Source organism: Thalassophryne amazonica, chromosome 20 (assembly GCF_902500255.1).
Source record: "Thalassophryne amazonica chromosome 20, fThaAma1.1, whole genome shotgun sequence".
NCBI classification, from domain to species: domain Eukaryota; kingdom Metazoa; phylum Chordata; class Actinopteri; order Batrachoidiformes; family Batrachoididae; genus Thalassophryne; species Thalassophryne amazonica.
This window is the reverse complement of record NC_047122.1, coordinates 20652768-20672870: the sequence shown is the minus strand read 5'-3', so window position 1 is coordinate 20672870 and position 20103 is coordinate 20652768. Positions and strand designations below refer to the sequence as shown.

The following is a 20103-nucleotide window of genomic DNA, read 5'->3' as shown; positions in this document are numbered from 1 at the left end:
TAGGACATCTTACTACTCATCACTAATTGAAGAAAATAAGAACAACCCCAGGTTTCTTTTCAGCACTGTAGCCAGGCTGACAAAGAGTCAGAGCTCTATTGAGCCGAGTATTCCTTTAACTTTAACTAGTAATGACTTCATGACTTTCTTTGCTAATAAAATTTTAACTATTAGAGAAAAAATTACTCATAACCATCCCAAAGACATATCGTTATCTTTGGCTGCTTTCAGTGATGCCGGTATTTGGTTAGAGACTTTCTCTCCAATTGTTCTGTCTGAGTTATTTTCATTAGTTACTTCCTCCAAACCATCAACATGTCTATTAGACCCCATTCCTACCAGGCTGCTCAAGGAAGCACTACCATTAATTAATGCTTCGATCTTAAATATGATCAATCTATCTTTATTAGTTGGCTATGTACCACAAGCTTTTAAGGTGGCAGTAATTAAACCATTACTTAAAAAGCCATCACTTGACCCAGCTATCTTAGCTAATTATAGGTCAATCTCCAACCTTCCTTTTCTCTCAAAAATTCTTGAAAGGGTAGTTGTAAAACAGCTAACTGATCATCTGCAGAGGAATGGTCTATTTGAAGAGTTTCAGTCAGGTTTTAGAATTCATTATAGTACAGAAACAGCATTAGTGAAGGTTACAAATGATCTTCTTATGGCCTCAGACAGTGGACTCATCTCTGTGCTTGTTCTGTTAGACCTCAGTGTTGCTTTTGATACTGTTGACAATAAAATTTTATTACAGAGATTAGAGCATGCCATAGGTATTAAAGGCACTGTGCTGCGGTGGTTTGAATCATATTTATCTAATAGATTACAATTTGTTCATGTAAATGGGGAATCTTCTTCACAGACTAAGGTTAATTATGGAGTTCCACAAAGTTCTGTGCTAGGACCAATTTATTCACTTTATACATGTTTCCCTTAGGCAGTATTATTAGACAGCATTGCTTAAATTTTCATTGTTACGCAGATGATACCCAACTTTATCTATCCATGAAGCCAGAGGACACACACCAATTAGCTAAACTGCAGGATTGTCTTACAGACATAAAGACATGGATGACCTCTAATTTCCTGCTTTTAAACTCAGTTATTGTACTTGGCCCCACAAATCTTAGAAACATGGTGTCTAACCAGATCCTTACTCTGGATGGCATTACCCTGACCTCTAGTAATACTGTGAGAAATCTTGGAGTCATTTTTGATCAGGATATGTCATTCAATGTGCATATTAACAAATATGTAGGACTGCTTTTTTGCATTTGCGCAATATCTCTAAAATTAGAAAGGTCTTGTCTCAGAGTAATGCTGAAAAACTAATTCATGCATTTATTTCCTCTAGGCTGGACTATTGTAATTCATTATTATCAGGTTGTCCTAAAAGTTCCCTGAAAAGCCTTCAGTTAATTCAAAATGCTGCAGCTAGAGTACTGACGGGGACTAGAAGGAGAGAGCATATCTCACCCATATTGGCCTCTCTTCATTGGCTTCCTGTTAATTCTAGAATAGAATTTAAAATTCTTCTTCTTACTTATAAGGTTTTGAATAATCAGGTCCCATCTTATCTTAGGGACCTCATAGTACCATATCACCCCAATAGAGTGCTTCGCTGTCAGACTGCAGGCTTACTTGTAGTTCCTAGGGTTTTTAAGAGTAGAATGGGAGGCAGAGCCTTCAGCTTTCAGGCTCCTCTCCTGTGGAACCAGCTCCCAGTTCAGATCAGGGAGACAGACACCCTCTCTACTTTTAAGATTAGGCTTAAAACTTTCCTTTTTGCTAAAGCTTATAGTTAGTGCTGGATCAGGTGACCCTGAACCATCCCTTAGTTATGCTGCTATAGACTTAGACTGCTGGGGGGTTCCCATGATGCACTGAGTGTTTCTTTCTCTTTTGCTCTGTATGCACCACTCTGCATTTAATCATTAGTGATTGATCTCTGCTCTCTTCCACAGCATGTCTTTTTCCTGGTTCACTCCCTCAGCCCCAACCAGTCCCAGCAGAAGACTGCCCCTCCCTGAGCCTGGTTCTGCTGGAGGTTTCTTCCTGTTAAAAGGGAGTTTTTCCTTCCCACTGTCGCCAAGTGCTTGCTCACAGGGGGTCGTTTTGACCGTTGGGGGTTTTTCTGTAATTATTGTATGGCCTTGCCTTACAATATAAAGCACCTTGGGGCAACTGTTTGTTGTGATTTGGCGCTATATAAATAAAATTGATTTGATTTGATGAAACCTCATAACATATATATGAAAATAGTAGACCATTCATTCCTACAGAACAAAAGCAAACAAGTGCTCGTATATATGAACATATTTACCATCTACATATTTACCATTTACTTGAGAACCATCCCTGGGTCTCAAGTGGCTCTACTCTACTCTTTTCTACTCTCCTGTTTTACTCTTCCTTTTTAGATATTTAGATATACCTTTGTATACTGGCATAGTTCCACCTCAGAATTGGAATATAATATATAAGATATACCTACTGAATTTTCATATTGTCTTCACTTACATATAGAAAGTGACATAGATTAAGAATCATATTGATTTGTGTACGTTTTTGTTGGTGCAAAGTGTGTGTCTGTGCAGTTAAGTGCGCAATCCTGTGAAGGTGTTGCTTTTCAGCACAGGGGTGCTGACCACCTACATGTGCAATTGTGAGCTGGACACTGCACAGTAGGGAAGTCGGAGCAGCTCATCCACACACTCATATTCTAGCACTTATGGCTGGCGGGGGGCTGGAGCCCATCCCAACAGTCATAGAGCACCAGTCTGTCACAGGGCCACTGCTCATCCAATAGGCTGTAAAATAGTGATGGAACCTGTTCCTGATTCATTCACAAAGTAAAGGCGTGGTTTTTAAACAGCCGCTAAAACTTGGTTTCTTCTCACAGTTGAGTTACAATCTCAAGACTGAGAACATGGGACGCTTTAAAAAAGGCAAAAAAAAAATTCAGCAAAATCTTTGGAAACGATCTGGTGGAAGGGATGTATTGATTAGGCATTTCCAAGCAGTTAATATCACCAAAAAGAGCATTGCTTGTAATTCTTGTATCTGGACAATTTTGTCTCACCAAATATTTGGCGCAGATAAAACAAATTATAAAAAATGGCTTTACAAGGTGTGGAATGAAAACCGCAAGGGGATAAAAAGGGAAGTGAGTTCTTTAAAGTCAAAAAAATCAACAGCTCGTGGAAAAGGAACCTGAAGATTCAGATGGTCAATCCAATGCAAGTTTTAACAACACTGTGGAGGAGCTCAGCACCATGGACAGCAATCTGGATCAGCAGCCAAAGAAGGGAGAAACTGTAAGTGAAAGTTGTTTTGTGCTACATGATGAATTGATAGCGATCATTTTGATATGTTTTTGATTAAAACTATTATTGATTGTATTGTTAAACCTTGCACGTATATTTGTAACTTGTCAACAATGACTGGGCAATTTCCTTTCAGAATGAAAGTGATACCACTGTTTAAATCTGGTGACAAACATGTCTTTTCAAATTATTGTATTGAGGTATGGGGTATACATATAAAACTAATACTAATTCATTTTTGTTGCAAAAGAAAGGTATAAGAATTATTTGTAACAAATGTTATTGTCAGCCTACAAATCTATTATTTGCCTGTTTACATTTTTTAAAATTGTAGGACTTGGTTGAATACAACACAATACAAATTATGTATACAGTTAAAAATAAACTGTTGCCACAACTTGTCCAGGATCTGTTTAAACTGAGGAACTACAGTTATAATTTGAGAGGACTATTATTTTTTGAGAAAATAAGGAATCGAACTACTGCAAAAAGTCATTGTGTCTCTGTTAAAGGTGTAAACATGTGGAATAACTGTGCTAACAATATTAAAATACTTCATACTTTGGTTAACTTTAAAAGAGGCTGACAGGCACAGAATGCACAGGAGCTGAGTGTGCAGGAGGCCTGGATAAAAAATAAATAAATAAAAATCCACTTGTGTGCCATAGTGGCTGCTGTATCACCGTACAAGTATTACATTACTAAGCCCTGTATATTGACTTATAACACAAAAAATGTCAAGGGGGGTAATAAATATAAGTGTAAAGATGACTGAATATATCATCAGAGCAGGAAATTGAACAGCCCATGTGAATACCACAGGTCCCTGCTGCTACGTTCACGTACCATCGGAAATTACAGTACTTTTTTGTTGTTTCAAACTCAGCAGTTGCTTGTGTCAGGAGCATGGTTTTCATTTGTTTTTGGTAAAATAATTCATTGTATCTACACAAAAGATTAATTATGGCCTATATAAAGGTGCCTGAGCCCAGTGAAGATGACCCCCACCCACATAAAAAAAAATACAAGCAAACAGTCTGAAATTTCCAACAGTACTTGAACGCAGCAGCAGCAGCTGTGATCTGCGTGGTGTTCATACAAACTGATCAATTTACTGCTTTGATATATTCCATCATCTTTACACTTATATTTATTACCCCTTTGGACATTTTTTGTTATAAATCAATATATATTGTTTAGTAACATAATACAGTGATACAGCTGCCACCACGGCCCACAAGCATTTTTTTTTTTTTATCCAGGCAGCTGCACACTCCTGCAATATTTTCAGCTCCTGTGCATTCTGCACCTTTCAGCCCAGCCGTGCCGAGGCTTGCGTATTGTGTGCCATTGTTGTGTTTTCTAAATTTTAGTTCACTGAACTTAATGTACTTAACCTTTATTTTCCAGCTGACACTCCTTTGTCAACTGATAAAAGATTGGACAGTTTGTAGGTGTACCTGAATAGTGCACAAAACAGCATTTTCAGATCACTTTAAACCAAGTGTTAAACTATGTTTCTACTTAATTTAATATATAATCTAATAACGCTAAGCAAGATGGAGGCTGCTGGCAACAGCTCACAGGCTGCATCCGCCAGTTGGCTCTCACTGCGGTATTGTATCACTTCCTGTTCTGGAGCACAGCGGTGTTTTTCTGTATCTGTTAGCTGTTTAATCTGCGCAGTTAGATTGATCTAGTTATCTAGATTACAATTTGTTTCCCAGTGTAATCTTTACGTGCCTTAACTAAAGCACTCCTTCTGCTGAATCACCTCTAAATTATTTACACATTATTCACTTTGCGTGTTTTTAGGAATCCGCTAGTTTAGCGTAGCTACTAGCTCTTAGCCGATTTAGCATGGCGGCTTCTCCTGTCTCTCCCGCACTTTTCTGCTCTGGGTGTGAAATGTTTAGTTATTCCTCGGCCTCCTTTAGCAGTAACGGTACTTGTAATAAGTGTAGCTTATTCGTAGCTTTGGAGGCCAGGCTGGGCGAATTGGAGACTCGGCTCCGCACCGTGGAAAATTCTACAGCTAGCCAGGCCCCTGTAGTCGGTGTGGACCAAGGTAGCTTAGCCGCCGTTAGTTCCCCCCTGGCAGATCAGGAGCAGCCGGGAAAGCAGGCCGACTGGGTGACTGTGAGGAGGAAGCGTAGCCCTAAACAGAAGCCCCGTGTACACCGCCAACCCGTTCACATCTCTAACCGTTTTTCCCCACTCGACGACACACCCGCCGAGGATCAAATTCTGGTTATTGGCGACTCTGTTTTGAGAAATGTGAAGTTAGCGACACCAGCAACCATAGTCAATTGTCTTCCGGGGGCCAGAGCAGGCGACATTGAAGGAAATTTGAAACTGCTGGCTAAGGCTAAGTGTAAATTTGGTAAGATTGTAATTCACGTCGGCAGTAATGACACCCGGTTACGCCAATCGGAGGTCACTAAAATTAACATTAAATCGGTGTGTAACTTTGCAAAAACAATGTCGGACTCTGTAGTTTTCTCTGGGCCCCTCCCCAATCAGACCGGGAGTGACATGTTTAGCCGCATGTTCTCCTTGAATTGCTGGCTGTCTGAGTGGTGTCCAAAAAATGAGGTGGGCTTCATAGATAATTGGCAAAGCTTCTGGGGAAAACCTGGTCTTGTTAGGAGAGACGGCATCCATCCCACTTTGGATGGAGCACCTCTCATTTCTAGAAATCTGGCCAATTTTCTTAAATCCTCCAAACCGTGACTATCCAGGGTTGGGACCAGGAAGCAGAGTTGTAGTCTTACACACCTCTCTGCAGCTTCTCTCCCCCTGCCATCCCCTCATTACCCCATCCCCGTAGAGACGGTGCCTGCTCCCAGACCACCAATAACCAGCAAAAATCTATTTAAGCATAAAAATTCAAAAAGAAAAAATAATATAGCACCTTCAACTGCACCACAGACTAAAACAGTTAAATGTGGTCTATTAAACATTAGGTCTCTCTCTTCTAAGTCCCTGTTGGTAAATGATATAATAATTGATCAACATATTGATTTATTCTGCCTAACAGAAACCTGGTTACAGCAGGACGAATATGTTAGTTTAAATGACTCAACACCCCCGAGTCACACTAACTGTCAGAATGCTCGTAGCACGGGCCGGGGCGGAGGATTAGCAGCAATCTTCCATTCCAGCTTATTAATTAATCAAAAACCCAGACAGAGCTTTAATTCATTTGAAAGCTTGTCTCTTAGTCTTGTCCATCCAAATTGGAAGTCCCAAAAACCAGTTTTATTTGTTATTATCTATCGTCCACCTGGTCGTTACTGTGAGTTTCTCTGTGAATTTTCAGACCTTTTGTCTGACTTAGTGCTTAGCTCAGATAAGATAATTATAGTGGGCGATTTTAACATCCACACAGATGCTGAGAATGACAGCCTCAACACTGCATTTAATCTATTATTAGACTCTATTGGCTTTGCTCAAAAAGTAAATGAGTCCACCCACCACTTTAATCATATCTTAGATCTTGTTCTGAGTTATGGTATGGAAATAGAAGACTTAACAGTATTCCCTGAAAACTCCCTTCTGTCTGATCATTTCTTAATAACATTTACATTTACTCTGATGGACTACCCAGCAGTGGGGAATAAGTTTCATTACACTAGAAGTCTTTCAGAAAGCGCTGTAACTAGGTTTAAGGATATGATTCCTTCTTTATGTTCTCTAATGCCATATACCAACACAGTGCAGAGTAGCTACCTAAACTCTGTAAGGGAGATAGAGTATCTCGTCAATAGTTTTACATCCTCATTGAAGACAACTTTGGATGCTGTAGCTCCTCTGAAAAAGAGAGCTTTAAATCAGAAGTGTCTGACTCCGTGGTATAACTCACAAACTCGTAGCTTAAAGCAGATAACCCGTAAGTTGGAGAGGAAATGGCGTCTCACTAATTTAGAAGATCTTCACTTAGCCTGGAAAAAGAGTCTGTTGCTCTATAAAAAAGCCCTCCGTAAAGCTAGGACATCTTTCTACTCATCACTAATTGAAGAAAATAAGAACAACCCCAGGTTTCTTTTCAGCACTGTAGCCAGGCTGACAAAGAGTCAGAGCTCTATTGAGCTGAGTATTCCATTAACTTTAACTAGTAATGACTTCATGACTTTCTTTGCTAACAAAATTTTAACTATTAGAGAAAAAATTACTCATAACCATCCCAAAGACATATCGTTATCTTTGGCTGCTTTCAGTGATGCCGGTATTTGGTTAGACTCTTTCTCTCCGATTGTTCTGTCTGAGTTATTTTCATTAGTTACTTCATCCAAACCATCAACATGTTTATTAGACCCCATTCCTACCAGGCTGCTCAAGGAAGCCCTACCATTATTTAATGCTTCGATCTTAAATATGATCAATCTATCTTTGTTAGTTGGCTATGTACCACAGGATTTTAAGGTGGCAGTAATTAAACCATTACTTAAAAAGCCATCACTTGACCCAGCTATCTTAGCTAATTATAGGCCAATCTCCAACCTTCCTTTTCTCTCAAAAATTCTTGAAAGGGTAGTTGTAAAACAGCTAACTGATCATCTGCAGAGGAATGGTCTATTTGAAGAGTTTCAGTCAGGTTTTAGAATTCATCATAGTACAGAAACAGCATTAGTGAAGGTTACAAATGATCTTCTTATGGCCTCGGACAGTGGACTCATCTCTGTGCTTGTTCTGTTAGACCTCAGTGCTGCTTTTGATACTGTTGACCATAAAATTTTATTACAGAGATTAGAGCATGCCATAGGTATTAAAGGCACTGCGCTGCGGTGGTTTGAATCATATTTGTCTAATAGATTACAATTTGTTCATGTAAATGGGGAATCTTCTTCACAGACTAAAGTTAATTATGGAGTTCCACAAGGTTCTGTGCTAGGACCAATTTTATTCACTTTATACATGCTTCCCTTAGGCAGTATTATTAAACGGTATTGCTTAAATTTTCATTGTTACGCAGATGATACCCAGCTTTATCTATCCATGAAGCCAGAGGACACACACCAATTAGCTAAACTGCAGGATTGTCTTACAGACATAAAGACATGGATGACCTCTAATTTCCTGCTTTTAAACTCAGATAAAACTGAAGTTATTGTACTTGGCCCCACAAATCTTAGAAACATGGTGTCTAACCAGATCCTTACTCTGGATGGCATTACCCTGACCTCTAGTAATACTGTGAGAAATCTTGGAGTCATTTTTGATCAGGATATGTCATTCAAAGCGCATATTAAACAAATATGTAGGACTGCTTTTTTGCATTTACGCAATATCTCTAAAATCAGAAAGGTCTTGTCTCAGAGTGATGCTGAAAAACTAATTCATGCATTTATTTCCTCTAGGCTGGACTATTGTAATTCATTATTATCAGGTTGTCCTAAAAGTTCCCTAAAAAGCCTTCAGTTAATTCAAAATGCTGCAGCTAGAGTACTGACGGGGACTAGAAGGAGAGAGCATATCTCACCCATATTGGCCTCTCTTCATTGGCTTCCTGTTAATTCTAGAATAGAATTTAAAATTCTTCTTCTTACTTATAAGGTTTTGAATAATCAGGTCCCATCTTATCTTAGGGACCTCGTAGTACCATATCACCCCAATAGAGCGCTTCGCTCTCAGACTGCAGGCTTACTTGTAGTTCCTAGGGTTTGTAAGAGTAGAATGGGAGGCAGAGCCTTCAGCTTTCAGGCTCCTCTCCTGTGGAACCAGCTCCCAATTCAGATCAGGGAGACAGACACCCTCTCTACTTTTAAGATTAGACTTAAAACTTTCCTTTTTGCTAAAGCTTATAGTTAGGGCTGGATCAGGTGACCCTGAACCATCCCTTAGTTATGCTGCTATAGATGTAGACTGCTGGGGGGTTCCCATGATGCACTGTTTCTTTCTCTTTTTGCTCTGTATGCACCACTCTGCATTTAATCATTAGTGATCGATCTCTGCTCCCCTCCACAGCATGTCTTTTTCCTGGTTCTCTCCCTCAGCCCCAACCAGTCCCAGCAGAAGACTGCCCCTCCCTGAGCCTGGTTCTGCTGGAGGTTTCTTCCTGTTAAAAGGGAGTTTTTCCTTCCCACTGTAGCCAAGTGCTTGCTCACAGGGGGTCGTTTTGACCGTTGGGGTTTTACATAACTATTGTATGGCCTTGCCTTACAATATAAAGCGCCTTGGGGCAACTGTTTGTTGTGATTTGGCGCTATATAAAAAATTGATTGAATTGAATTGAATTTAAAGATAAAGTTCATATTTATGAATTTATTCAGCACCAACTCATGAGGTGACTATTCTTAATTCATAATTGGGATTTGGTTGTTCAAGTGGAACTGTTAAAAGTGTTTTTCACTGCTCAAAACCACAACATGCCAGACTTATCAAGCCTGAAGGACAAATTGCCCGACTGTTTTCCTCCAGAGGAATGTCAACAGGCCTTGGTGAGATTATTATTCGGCTCCTTTTTATCTCAACCAACAAAGACAACAAACTGACAGACGTACACATGGACAATGACTGAAGCATGCTCCATTTTTCCCTTTACCTCCCTTCCTGCCCCCCCCCCATCACACACCCCATCCCAGCCACCACTCACGCCACCCCTGTCCCCTCCGGGGGCTGTGCAGTTTTTAGCTGCGGCAGGCCCCCATTCCCCCCAAGCTAGCGGCGGCGCGACTCCAGTTGCAGCGGCATTGACCCACTTAGCATCAATTCGGATGATGGACTGCTTCAAGTTTAGTGCACATAAACAAAGTCAAATGTATATGTGTTGTCTTTAATTTTGATGTGTGCCATTATTACGGTAAACAAGTAATAATTGTGGATTAATTGCTGTATCTTTTCTGAGGTAATTGGAGTGTAAACGTAATTGCCCTTTTTTGGGATCAATAAAGTTGTCTGAAGCCTGAAGATCGCCTCAAGGTGCTTTACACACATCTAGTGGATTAAAAAAAAAAATGATGGTCAGTTCTGGTGCATTTGCTTGTCCAGTGGTATGAATGTTGCTTGTTAAAGTGGATGTGTGATGGAAAGTTCAGTCATGAAGGCCTTCATTTTATTTATTAATTTAATTTGATCAAATTTCTATTCAAAAGGCCAATGATGGATAAAAACTGTCAAAGCTATTGAGGAATAACCTGCGATTCGGGCCTCTGGCTCCTTATTTAACCTTGATGTTGGGATTTTTTCACCAAAAAGAAAGCTCGTGCAAGGTGAGGATATGTCCCCAGATTAAATTAAAGCAATTTCCCCAGAAATAGGTTGACATTTGAAAAAGCTATTGAGGAAAAACATGAAATTTGGGCATCTGGCTTCTTATTTAACCTTGATGTTGGGATTTTGCCCCAAAAAGAAAGCTTGTGCAAGGTGAGGATATGACCCCAGATTAAATTAAAGCAATTTCCCCTGAAATAGGTTGACATTTGAAAAAGCTATTGAGAAAAAAAACTGAAATTTGGGCCTCTGGCTCCTTATTTAACCTTGATGTTGGGATTTTGCCCCAAAAAGAAAGCTCGTGCAAGATAAGGATATGGCCCCAGATTAAATTAAAGCAATTTCCCCTGAAATAGGTTGACATTTGAAAAAGCTATTGAGAAAAAAACTGAAATTTGGGCCTCTGGCTCCTTATTTAACCTTGATGTTGGGATTTTGCCCCAAAAAGAAAGCTCGTGCAAGATAAGGATATGGCCCCAGATTAAATTAAAGCAATTTCCCCTGAAATAGGTTGACATTTGAAAAAGCTATTGAGGAAAAACATGACATTTGGACATCTGGCTATTTATTTACCCATAAAGCTGGGATTTTTCCCCAAAAAGAAAGCTCGTGCAAGGTGAGGATATGGCCCCAGATTAAATTAAAGCAATTTCCCCAGAAATAGGTTTACATTTGAAACAGCTATTGAGGAAAAACATGAAATTTGGGCCTCTGGCGCCTTATTTAACCCTGATGTTGGGATTTTGCCCCAAAAAGAAAGCTTGTGCAAGGTGAGGATATGGCCCCAGATTAAATTAAAGCAATTTCCCCTGAAATAGGTTGACATTTGAAAAAGCTATTGAGAAAAAACCTGAAATTTGGGCCTCTGGCTCCTTATTTAACCTTGATGTTGGGATTTTTCCTCAAAAACAAAGCTCACGCAAGGTGAGGATATGTCCCCAGATTAAATTAAAGCAATTTCCCCAGAAATAGGTTGACATTTGAAAAAGCTATTGAGGAGAAACATGAAATTTGGGCATCTGGCTCTTTATTTACCCATAAAGTTGGGATTTGTCCCCAAAAAGAAAGCTCGTGCAAGGTGAGGATATGTCACCAGATTAAAATGAAGCCATTTCCCCAGAAATAAGTTGACATTTGAAAAAGCTATTGAGAAAAAAACTGAAATTTGGGCCTCTGGCTCCTTATTTAACCCTGATATTGGGATTTTTCCCCAAAAAGAAAGCTCGTGCAAGGTGAGGATATGTCACCAGATTAAAATGAAGCCATTTCCCCAGAAATAAGTTGACATTTGAAAAAGCTATTGAGAAAAAAACTGAAATTTGGGCCTCTGGCTCCTTATTTAACCCTGATATTGGGATTTTTCCCCAAAAAGAAAGCTCGTGCAAGGTGAGGATATGTCCCCATATTAAATTAAAGCAAATTCCCCAGAAATAGGTTGACATTTGAAACAGCTATTGAGGAAAAACATGACATTTGGGCCTGTGGCTCCTTATTTAACCTTGATGTTGGGATTTTACCCCAAAAAGAAAGCTTGTGCAAGGTGAGGGTATGTCCCCAGATTAAGATGAAGCAATTTCCCCAGAAATAGGTTGACATTTGTAAAAGGTATTGAGGAAAAACCTGATATGTGGGCTTCTGGCTCCTTATTTACCAATAAAGTTGGTATTTTTTCCCCCAAAAAAAGCTCATGCAAGGTGAGGATATGTCACCAGATTAAAATGAAGCAATTTCTCCAGAAATAGGTTGACATTTGAAAAAGCTATTGAGGAAAAACATGAAATTATGGCCACAGCCTGCTAATTTCACCATAATAGGCTTGTTCCCTGGCTCTATTTTGATCATGAAATATAAGCATATTGCCACCGATAATGAAGATATTGCATGGGCGTTCTGATGAAAACTTGAAAACCTATTGAAAAAAAAAACAAGGCAATAAAAGTTAGGCCCAGGTTGCACATTTGTCTGCTTTTGCAAAGGGTCTGAAATATGAACAGAACCTCGACTTTACCTGCCAGACCTCTGTCATGAAAACTGGAAAAGCTTTTGTAAAATTAAGATTAAAATTATCTCCAAAACATTTTCTGGGCCAAGCTTAATATTTCTACATTCCAATAAGAATTTGTTTTTATCAAATGCTGGGGTTTTTCAACTTTGTTTTTACATTTTAAACACAGCACATGCTTATTTATTGGGCAGTGAATAAAATACAGTTTCCAAAACACATTAAAGAAAAATACTTGCTGATTCTTAGATTTACACTTTTTTGTAGTCACGTACTTTTTCTACGGTCCCTAACTTTGCCATTGGCTGAATGTCTGAATATCGAATTTCAATCTAACTTCACTGCTGTGTCTGAAATTTACTGCAGGAGTTTGTCACAATTTTATTAAACATGAAATTTATTTTCTTTGTTTCTTTAACAGTGACTCACACTATGAGGTTTTTCCAAACCACCTCCTCTGGAGTGACAAATCTTCCAGAGTTTGCGTCTGTCAGTTATGTTGATCATGTTTTAATAAGTCATTATGACAGTAACACCAAGAGATTAAAACCCAAACAGGACTGGATGGAAAAAATCACAACTGATGATCCTCAGTACTGGAAGAGAAACACTGAGATCAATAAGGGAAACCAGCAGGTCGACAAAAACAACATTGAAACAGTAAAACGTCGCTTCAACCAAACTGGAGGTGAGTTTGTTTCACTTTTACTGACAAAATATTTTTTCATTATGTAGCTGCTAAAACACACACACACACACACACACACAAAACTGTCCCTGTGTGTGTGTGTGTGTGTGTTCTTAATATTCATCAGTCTTCACTCATTAACACCTGAAACAAACAGATAAACTAAATTTTTCTCTTTTTATCTGCAGAATCTCTCGTAGTTTCATTCAGTTTATTAATTTTGTCCAGATTCCACTTGAGGAAAATATAAATGTTGAGTTTGTGAGTTTATGGAGGATCAATTTAAAATGTGAGATAAAGTCGTGAGCTGTAAATATTGATAATAATATATCTGAATTCTTGTCGTATTTAAAAATGTAAAGTGTGTGAAGCTCAGAGTAAAGTCACTAAACTGGACCACAAGTGTTCTAAGTGTCATTTGAAATCAAGGCAGGAAATCAGTGCTGTAAAGTGTGAATTCTTGATTTAGTTCTTGTAAAAATGCTCTTCATTCTGTCCTGAAAAGATCATGTTGTCCAAAGTCAGTTCATCAGGCTGCATGTTGCCAAATGTGAGTAAAATCAGTCATGTGAAGACACTCACTTACTCATTCACTGAGAAAAATATTAATCAATGAATCAAAAACTCCTGAATCCTCACTAAAGTCTCAGATAGAAAGTAGAAGTCCAGATTAGATGAAGTCTGCTGACCACAGCGTGTTGCTTCATCCAGCAGGCAGCATCAAACCAACATCTGTGTGCTGTGATTGGCTGATGGACAGACCAATCGGGACACACAGACACCTCCTGGTCTCCATGAAGGTCCTGCTGGTCTCCGTCTCATTGGACCAGTTGTAGTCAGACTCTGCTGAACATCACTGAGCAGGTGGAGTCCAGTGACTGATCCTGGACTCAAAGCGTCCTTCAGTGGAAGCTTCTAGAACAGCTTCAGGACGCTCTGCTTTGGTTCTCTGGTTCCTTCCTGGTCCTCTGTCTGCAGGGCTTCAGTGGACGTGATGTGAAGTCCAGGATCAGGTTTCATGTGCGTCTGATGGTCAGGACAGGTCTTCAGTGTGTGACAGTGACTGTGTCAGGACGTCTCACTGTTTGGTCCACTGTGTCCACGTGATGTTTGTCTGTGAGTGTCTTCAGTGGGGACAATCACAGCAGGAGATGTGGATCCTGTGATCTGGGGTCTGTGGATCAGTGTGTCTCTGTGGTCAAGATGTGACATCAGCTGATAACAGCTGACTGTGCTGAGGTCTCACTCTGCTTCACTCATGTCTCTGTGTCTCTCTCAGGTGTCCACATCAACCAGAGGATGTCTGGCTGTGAATGGAACGATGAGACTGGACACGTTAATGGTTACATGCAGTATGGTTATGATGGAGAAGACTTCATATCACTGGACCTGAAGACGTTGACATGGATCGCTCCAAATCCACAGGCTGTCATCACCAAACACAAGTTGGACAATAACAAAGCTTTACTGGCAGGATATAAACACTACTACACCCAGGAGTGTCCTGAGTGGCTGAAGAAGCACCTGAACTATGGGAGGAGCCAACTGCTGAGAACAGGTGGAGTCACATGACCTGATGTGGTTTGATTGACACACGGTTCATGAAGCTCTTCTGTGTCAGATTCACAGGAACATGTTTCTGAACATGAACCATCACGTAGAGACTCACTGTCCATCAAACTGTCCTCTTTTTATCTTCAGTGTCCACACATCAGTTTTTTCTCTCTCTGTCTTACTTTTTACCTCCGCCAAGGAGGTTATGTTTTCGGTCGAGTTTGTTTGTTTGTTTGTCTGTCTGTTTGTCAGCAGGATAACTCAAAAGGTTTTGAACGGATTTTGATGAAGTTTTGTGGAGTGGTTGGAAATGACAAGAGGAACAAGTGATTAAATTTTAGTGGTGATCCAGATCATGATTCGGATCCAGGAATTTTTTAAAGGATTCTTCACCATTGCAGGATAGGGGGAATTTGGGCTTGAGTCCAGAAGATCATGGGTTCAAATCCCCACCTGACTGGAAAATCACTGAGGGCCCTTGGGCAAGGCCTTTAATCCCATATTGCTCCTGGTGTGTAGTAAGCGCCTTGTATGGCAGCACCCTGACATTGGGGTGAATGTGAGGCATAATTGTAAAGCGCTTTGAACATATGATGCAGATGGAAAAGTGCTATATAAATGCAGTCCATTTACCATTTTGACATTCTAGTTTCTAACTCCACAAAGACAAGGCAGAAAGGCTTGAGAAAAATTAGGGTGTAACATAGTCAAATGTTCTATCAAACAACAAAGTTTGGTGATGATCGGATCCGGATTCCGCATCTGGTGATCCAGTATATGCAAAAATATAGGGAAAATAGAAAATGTGTCAGTGTGAGGTGACAAATGAAGCTAGAGATGCACAACTAACACCAAATTGTAGCTGAATCTGTACTGATTCATCAGATTTGATGTAGCTTCAAATGTTATGGAGCAAGATCTAGAAGAAAACCGCCATTACCAAAAAATCGTTTTGAACTAATAAAGACATAAAAGTGATTCCAAGTTCTAGTGGAATGTTTTCATGGTCAAGGATATCAAATATAAAGGAAAGAAAAGTGTATGTATCATAGTTTTGGTTGTAACACTGAATTGTTGAATAGATCACTGTGCCAAGGAGGGAATCTCTTTAGGGTCAGTGACCCTATGGCCTTGTTAGTAAACGATGTCAAATACAACACACTGCAAAGAGGAAATCCCTCATGACAATCTATACAGGGCTGGGGAGCACAATGAATTTATTAGATGAAGCACTATCATTTGGCATTATTATATTTTAGTGGCAATGAATATTACTATCCAGATTACTTCACTTAGCAAAAGCAAAGTGATGAGTCAGCAGTAAACTCAGCAGTGGTTAAGTTCTGATTCAGTGCACATCACTGAACAAAGTACACAAGGTGCAAAACCCAATCTCAGGTGTTGATGAATCTCGCCTAGGATCCAGAAAACCCAGAGGCTGACATCAGCACCTTACTGTCACATATATTATGCTTCGGTGCACTTCACTGAATATACAGAAGATGCACTTCATTATGTAGCACATGCAACACTTAAAAAATAGTTCTATTTCAGAGTTTACTGTTATTTATTTAGAGAAGTGTTTGATAAATTAAAAAAAAATCATATATTTGCAGTTTAGTTGAATAATAAATTGAATTTTGTCTCTTATTTGTTTTTGTCTATAAGCACATGCAATATCAATATCAGTGCTCAGATGACAGTAGCTTCTGGGAAAGGTGCAAGTTGCAATAAACTGTGATGCCAAGCACTAAGGATACATGCTATCCAGTCACAGCAGATGAAATGTTTTTTTTTACTACTGAGCAACATCATTGTTAGACTTTTTTAGGTTCAATGATTCCACAGCGTGTAGATGTTATGGCATCAGTGACCCCATGGCCTTGGCGGAGGTTTGCACTCTGTGAGTGCTTCTAGTTTCTTTATTTCTTCACTTATTTTTCTCTCCCTCCTTTTTTCTTTCTCTTCCATCTGTCTCTATTTTTCTGTCCATCTTCATTTCTTTTTCTCTTCATCCCACTTTCTTTCCTCCTCACTTCTGTCCATCTCTTTCTTCACCTTTGACCTCTATTCAAACATGATACATGAATGATGAACATTTAATAAAACAATAAAATGAAGCTCAAACATTCAACAATTAACAGAAAACAACTGAAACAACTTTGATAATTAATTCAGTAATTTAACAAGAAATGACAATTTTTACTTGTTTCTGCTCTCAAAATGTGAAAATTTCCTCTTTTGTTTCAGATAAACTGTTTTTTAATTTTAAACTGTTTCAAACTCATCTGTTAAACACAGAACTACTTCAAACTTATTATTATTTCATTTGAACTTGTTTTAAATTGCTGCAAACTGGATTGTTTAAATGGGATTGAATTTAACTTGATTACAGATATCAGTTTTTAAGTTGGTTTTAAACTTATTTTGTTAAAACGTTTTACACAGCTGTTTTGAACTGTTTAATCGCTCTAAATTAATTTAAAAATTAAGCTGGATTCACACTGATGGAATTTGTTAAACTGGTTTTGACTGGTTTCTCAAAACGTATTCGATAAGTTTGGATTCACATTGTTACAGACAAAATGATGAATTAATTAATCAAAAGTAAAATATCAATATTCATGTTCATGCTTTTTTTTTTTTTTTTACTTTTTCAGAGCAAAAAATTCATGACCGTTTTGCCAATATGGAAGAATTATCAGTAATATATCTCTCTCTCTCTCTCTCTCTCACTGTCTCTCTCTCACTGTCTCTCTCTCTCTGTCTCTCTCTCTGTCTCTCTCTCTCTAGACCTCCCCTCGGTGTCTCTCCTCCAGAAGTCTCCGTCCTCTCCAGTCTGCTGTCATGCTACAGGTTTCTATCCTGATAAAGCTGACATATTCTGGAGAAAAGAAGGACAGCAGCTTTTTGAGGACGTGGATCACGGAGAGCTGCTCCCCAACCACGACGGAACCTTCCAGATGAGTGTGGACCTGAACCTTTCATCAGTCAAACCTGAAGACTGGGAGAAGTACGAGTGTGTGTTTCAGCTGGCTGGTGTCAAAGACGACATCATCACCAAACTGGACAAAGACGTCATCTGGACCAACCACGGTGAGACAACAGTCTCAGTTCATTTGCTTGAGAGTCAAACTGCTAAATGCATATTTACAGTCACTCAGTTCAAAGTCAGAGATGATCCTGTTTGATCTGGAACACTTATTTTGGTGGACAGCAGGAAACCAGTTCCTCACTAACTGGACGTGTTTGTCTAAAAATGGACAGATGGGACATGTTGATTCTGTGCATGTTTGAATTGTTGCTGTTGTTGTGTTTTGGACAGAGACGCCCAGTGACGTCCTCGTCCCCGTCATTGTTGCAGTGGTTCTTCTTGCACTTGTTCTGGCTGCAATCGTTGGATTCATAGTTTACAAGAAGAAGAAAGGTGAGCGAATAAAACAGAAAGTTTTTGTCATTTCAGTTTCCAACACTTTGATTTGATTGTTTTTCAGAGTTCATCTGATCAGTTTGTAATTTCTGTTTTAGGGACGTCACAGTCATCTTCATATCATCTCTATTATTTTATGTCATTTCACCATCAATAAAATAAAAACAAATATTTCTACAGCAATTTCACCTATTTCTGTCATCAGCACTGTATTTATACAGTACCCGTGAGTATGAAGACAGTAACAACTACAGCAATCTGACATTTGACCCCGGTGACTTTCACCCTAATGATTGACCTCTGGTTGACCTTTGATAGGACAATTCTGGAATCCACCTCGGTGTGCGACACATTTGGTCCCAGTCGGCTAAAAATGTAATTCCTTGACCTTTGACCAGATGAATTTTTAAAAGTCAGCTTCAGGATCAAACTTCACTGAAATATGAAGTTTGTCAGAAATTAGTGAAAGGACCTGGGAGGAGTCAGACATGATCTTTGACCCAATGATTGACCTTTGGAAAATTTGACCTCACTTGGGTAATTCCAGAACCCACCTGCATATGTGAGCCATGTTTGGTGCAAAGCGAAGTGAAAAACTTAATTTTGACCCTTGAACCCAATGACCTTGACCTTTTAAAAAAAACAACATTAAGGGGAATTTCTTTCAGTCTGTAGAAGAAACAATCTGACTTGTTGAACTGAAATTGACACTGAACTTGTCTTTTTGTTTCAGGAGCTAAATGTCCTCCGTCTCATAAGTGCAGGTTTTTTTTTATTCAGTTGTATTTTGTTGAAGGTTTGTAGTTGCAGATGTTTGCTGCTCTGTTGGCTGTTTCTTAAAGGCTGTTCAGAATAAATGGACTGACTGTTTTTCTGATTTTACAGCTGACAGCAGCTCGGAGGCGTCACAGCACCTGAATCCAGACGCCACGACAACATGAACACTGACTCATTTTATATGGATTAAAAATAAGACTCAAACTCTGCAAATCTGCATTTTAAACAACAATCATCATCAAAATGTAAGGTGTAATTTATTTGGTGGAAAAAGAAAATTGCTTCAACTTCAGAATGGGGAAAAAGATTCTAAATGTTTTATTTACTTTGTTTTGTTTAATTCGCATGATATTTCTGAAATAAAATCAAATGTGGTTCAGGTTTATTTTTTCATTTGAGTGACCATGGGATTATTACGAGAACTTTAGATTAAGAATTTTCTCAGAAGCATTTTGATGACTTATTTAATGAAATGTGGAGCAGCTAAATTGAACAGTATTTTTTACTTCTTCTTTTTTTTTTCCATTTTATGTCGTTTTTGGTTTTTGGATAAATGTCTCACTGGAATATGAGGAGACATTGTCGTGTTCTGTTCATCTGTAAACTGGGAGTAAATGTATTATTGATGAGTACTGTTTTAATAATTAATCGTAATTTTAGAATTAAAAAATAAATGCTTTAATTTTCTGTATTGGAGCTTATTGAGTGAATAGCTAAAAACAGACGAGTTTGAAAATACTATTTAAATTTGGCAGATATTTTACAACATTATCAAACTTTTTTTTCCCCAGGATGCACTTTCTAATCTTTACCACAATATTATTTATTTTTTCATATCTGGGAGCAGGTAAACAAGATGTGTCATTGTTGTCACTATTATCAAATCAAATCAATTTTATTTATAGCGCCAAATCACAACAACAGTTGCCCCCAAGGCGTTTTATATTGCAAGGCAAAAGCCATACAATAATTACAGAAAAACCCCAACGGTCAAAACGACCCCCTGAGAGCAAGCACTTGGCGACAGTGGGAAGGAAAAAATCCCTTTTAACAGGAAGAAACCTCCAGCAGAACCAGGCTCAGGGAGGGGCAGTCTTCTGCTGGGACTGGT

The 20103-nt window shown here is 38.9% G+C and overlaps 1 protein-coding gene across 2 annotated transcripts in view; it reads left to right on the top strand.

Annotated features, from left to right (window-relative positions):
* The window catches only part of LOC117502388 (class I histocompatibility antigen, F10 alpha chain-like), a 30838-nt gene extending 11164 nt beyond the window's left edge, over positions 1-19674 (top strand). Inside the window, exons 2-8 of one of the 2 annotated variants that reach the window (XM_034161417.1) lie at positions 12965-13231; positions 14511-14789; positions 17579-17881; positions 18111-18212; positions 18949-18969; positions 19101-19161; positions 19534-19674. In XM_034161417.1, the coding sequence (XP_034017308.1) occupies positions 12965-13231; positions 14511-14789; positions 17579-17881; positions 18111-18212; positions 18949-18969; positions 19101-19156 (1028 nt within the window). In that variant the 3' untranslated portion in view covers positions 19157-19161; positions 19534-19674. Of the gene's footprint in view, positions 1-12964; positions 13232-14510; positions 14790-17578; positions 17882-18110; positions 18213-18313; positions 18912-18948; positions 18970-19100; positions 19162-19533 lie in introns of those variants that run through there. The other variant, XM_034161418.1, reaches the window with a different exon arrangement.
* The last annotated feature ends 429 nt before the right edge of the window (positions 19675-20103 follow it).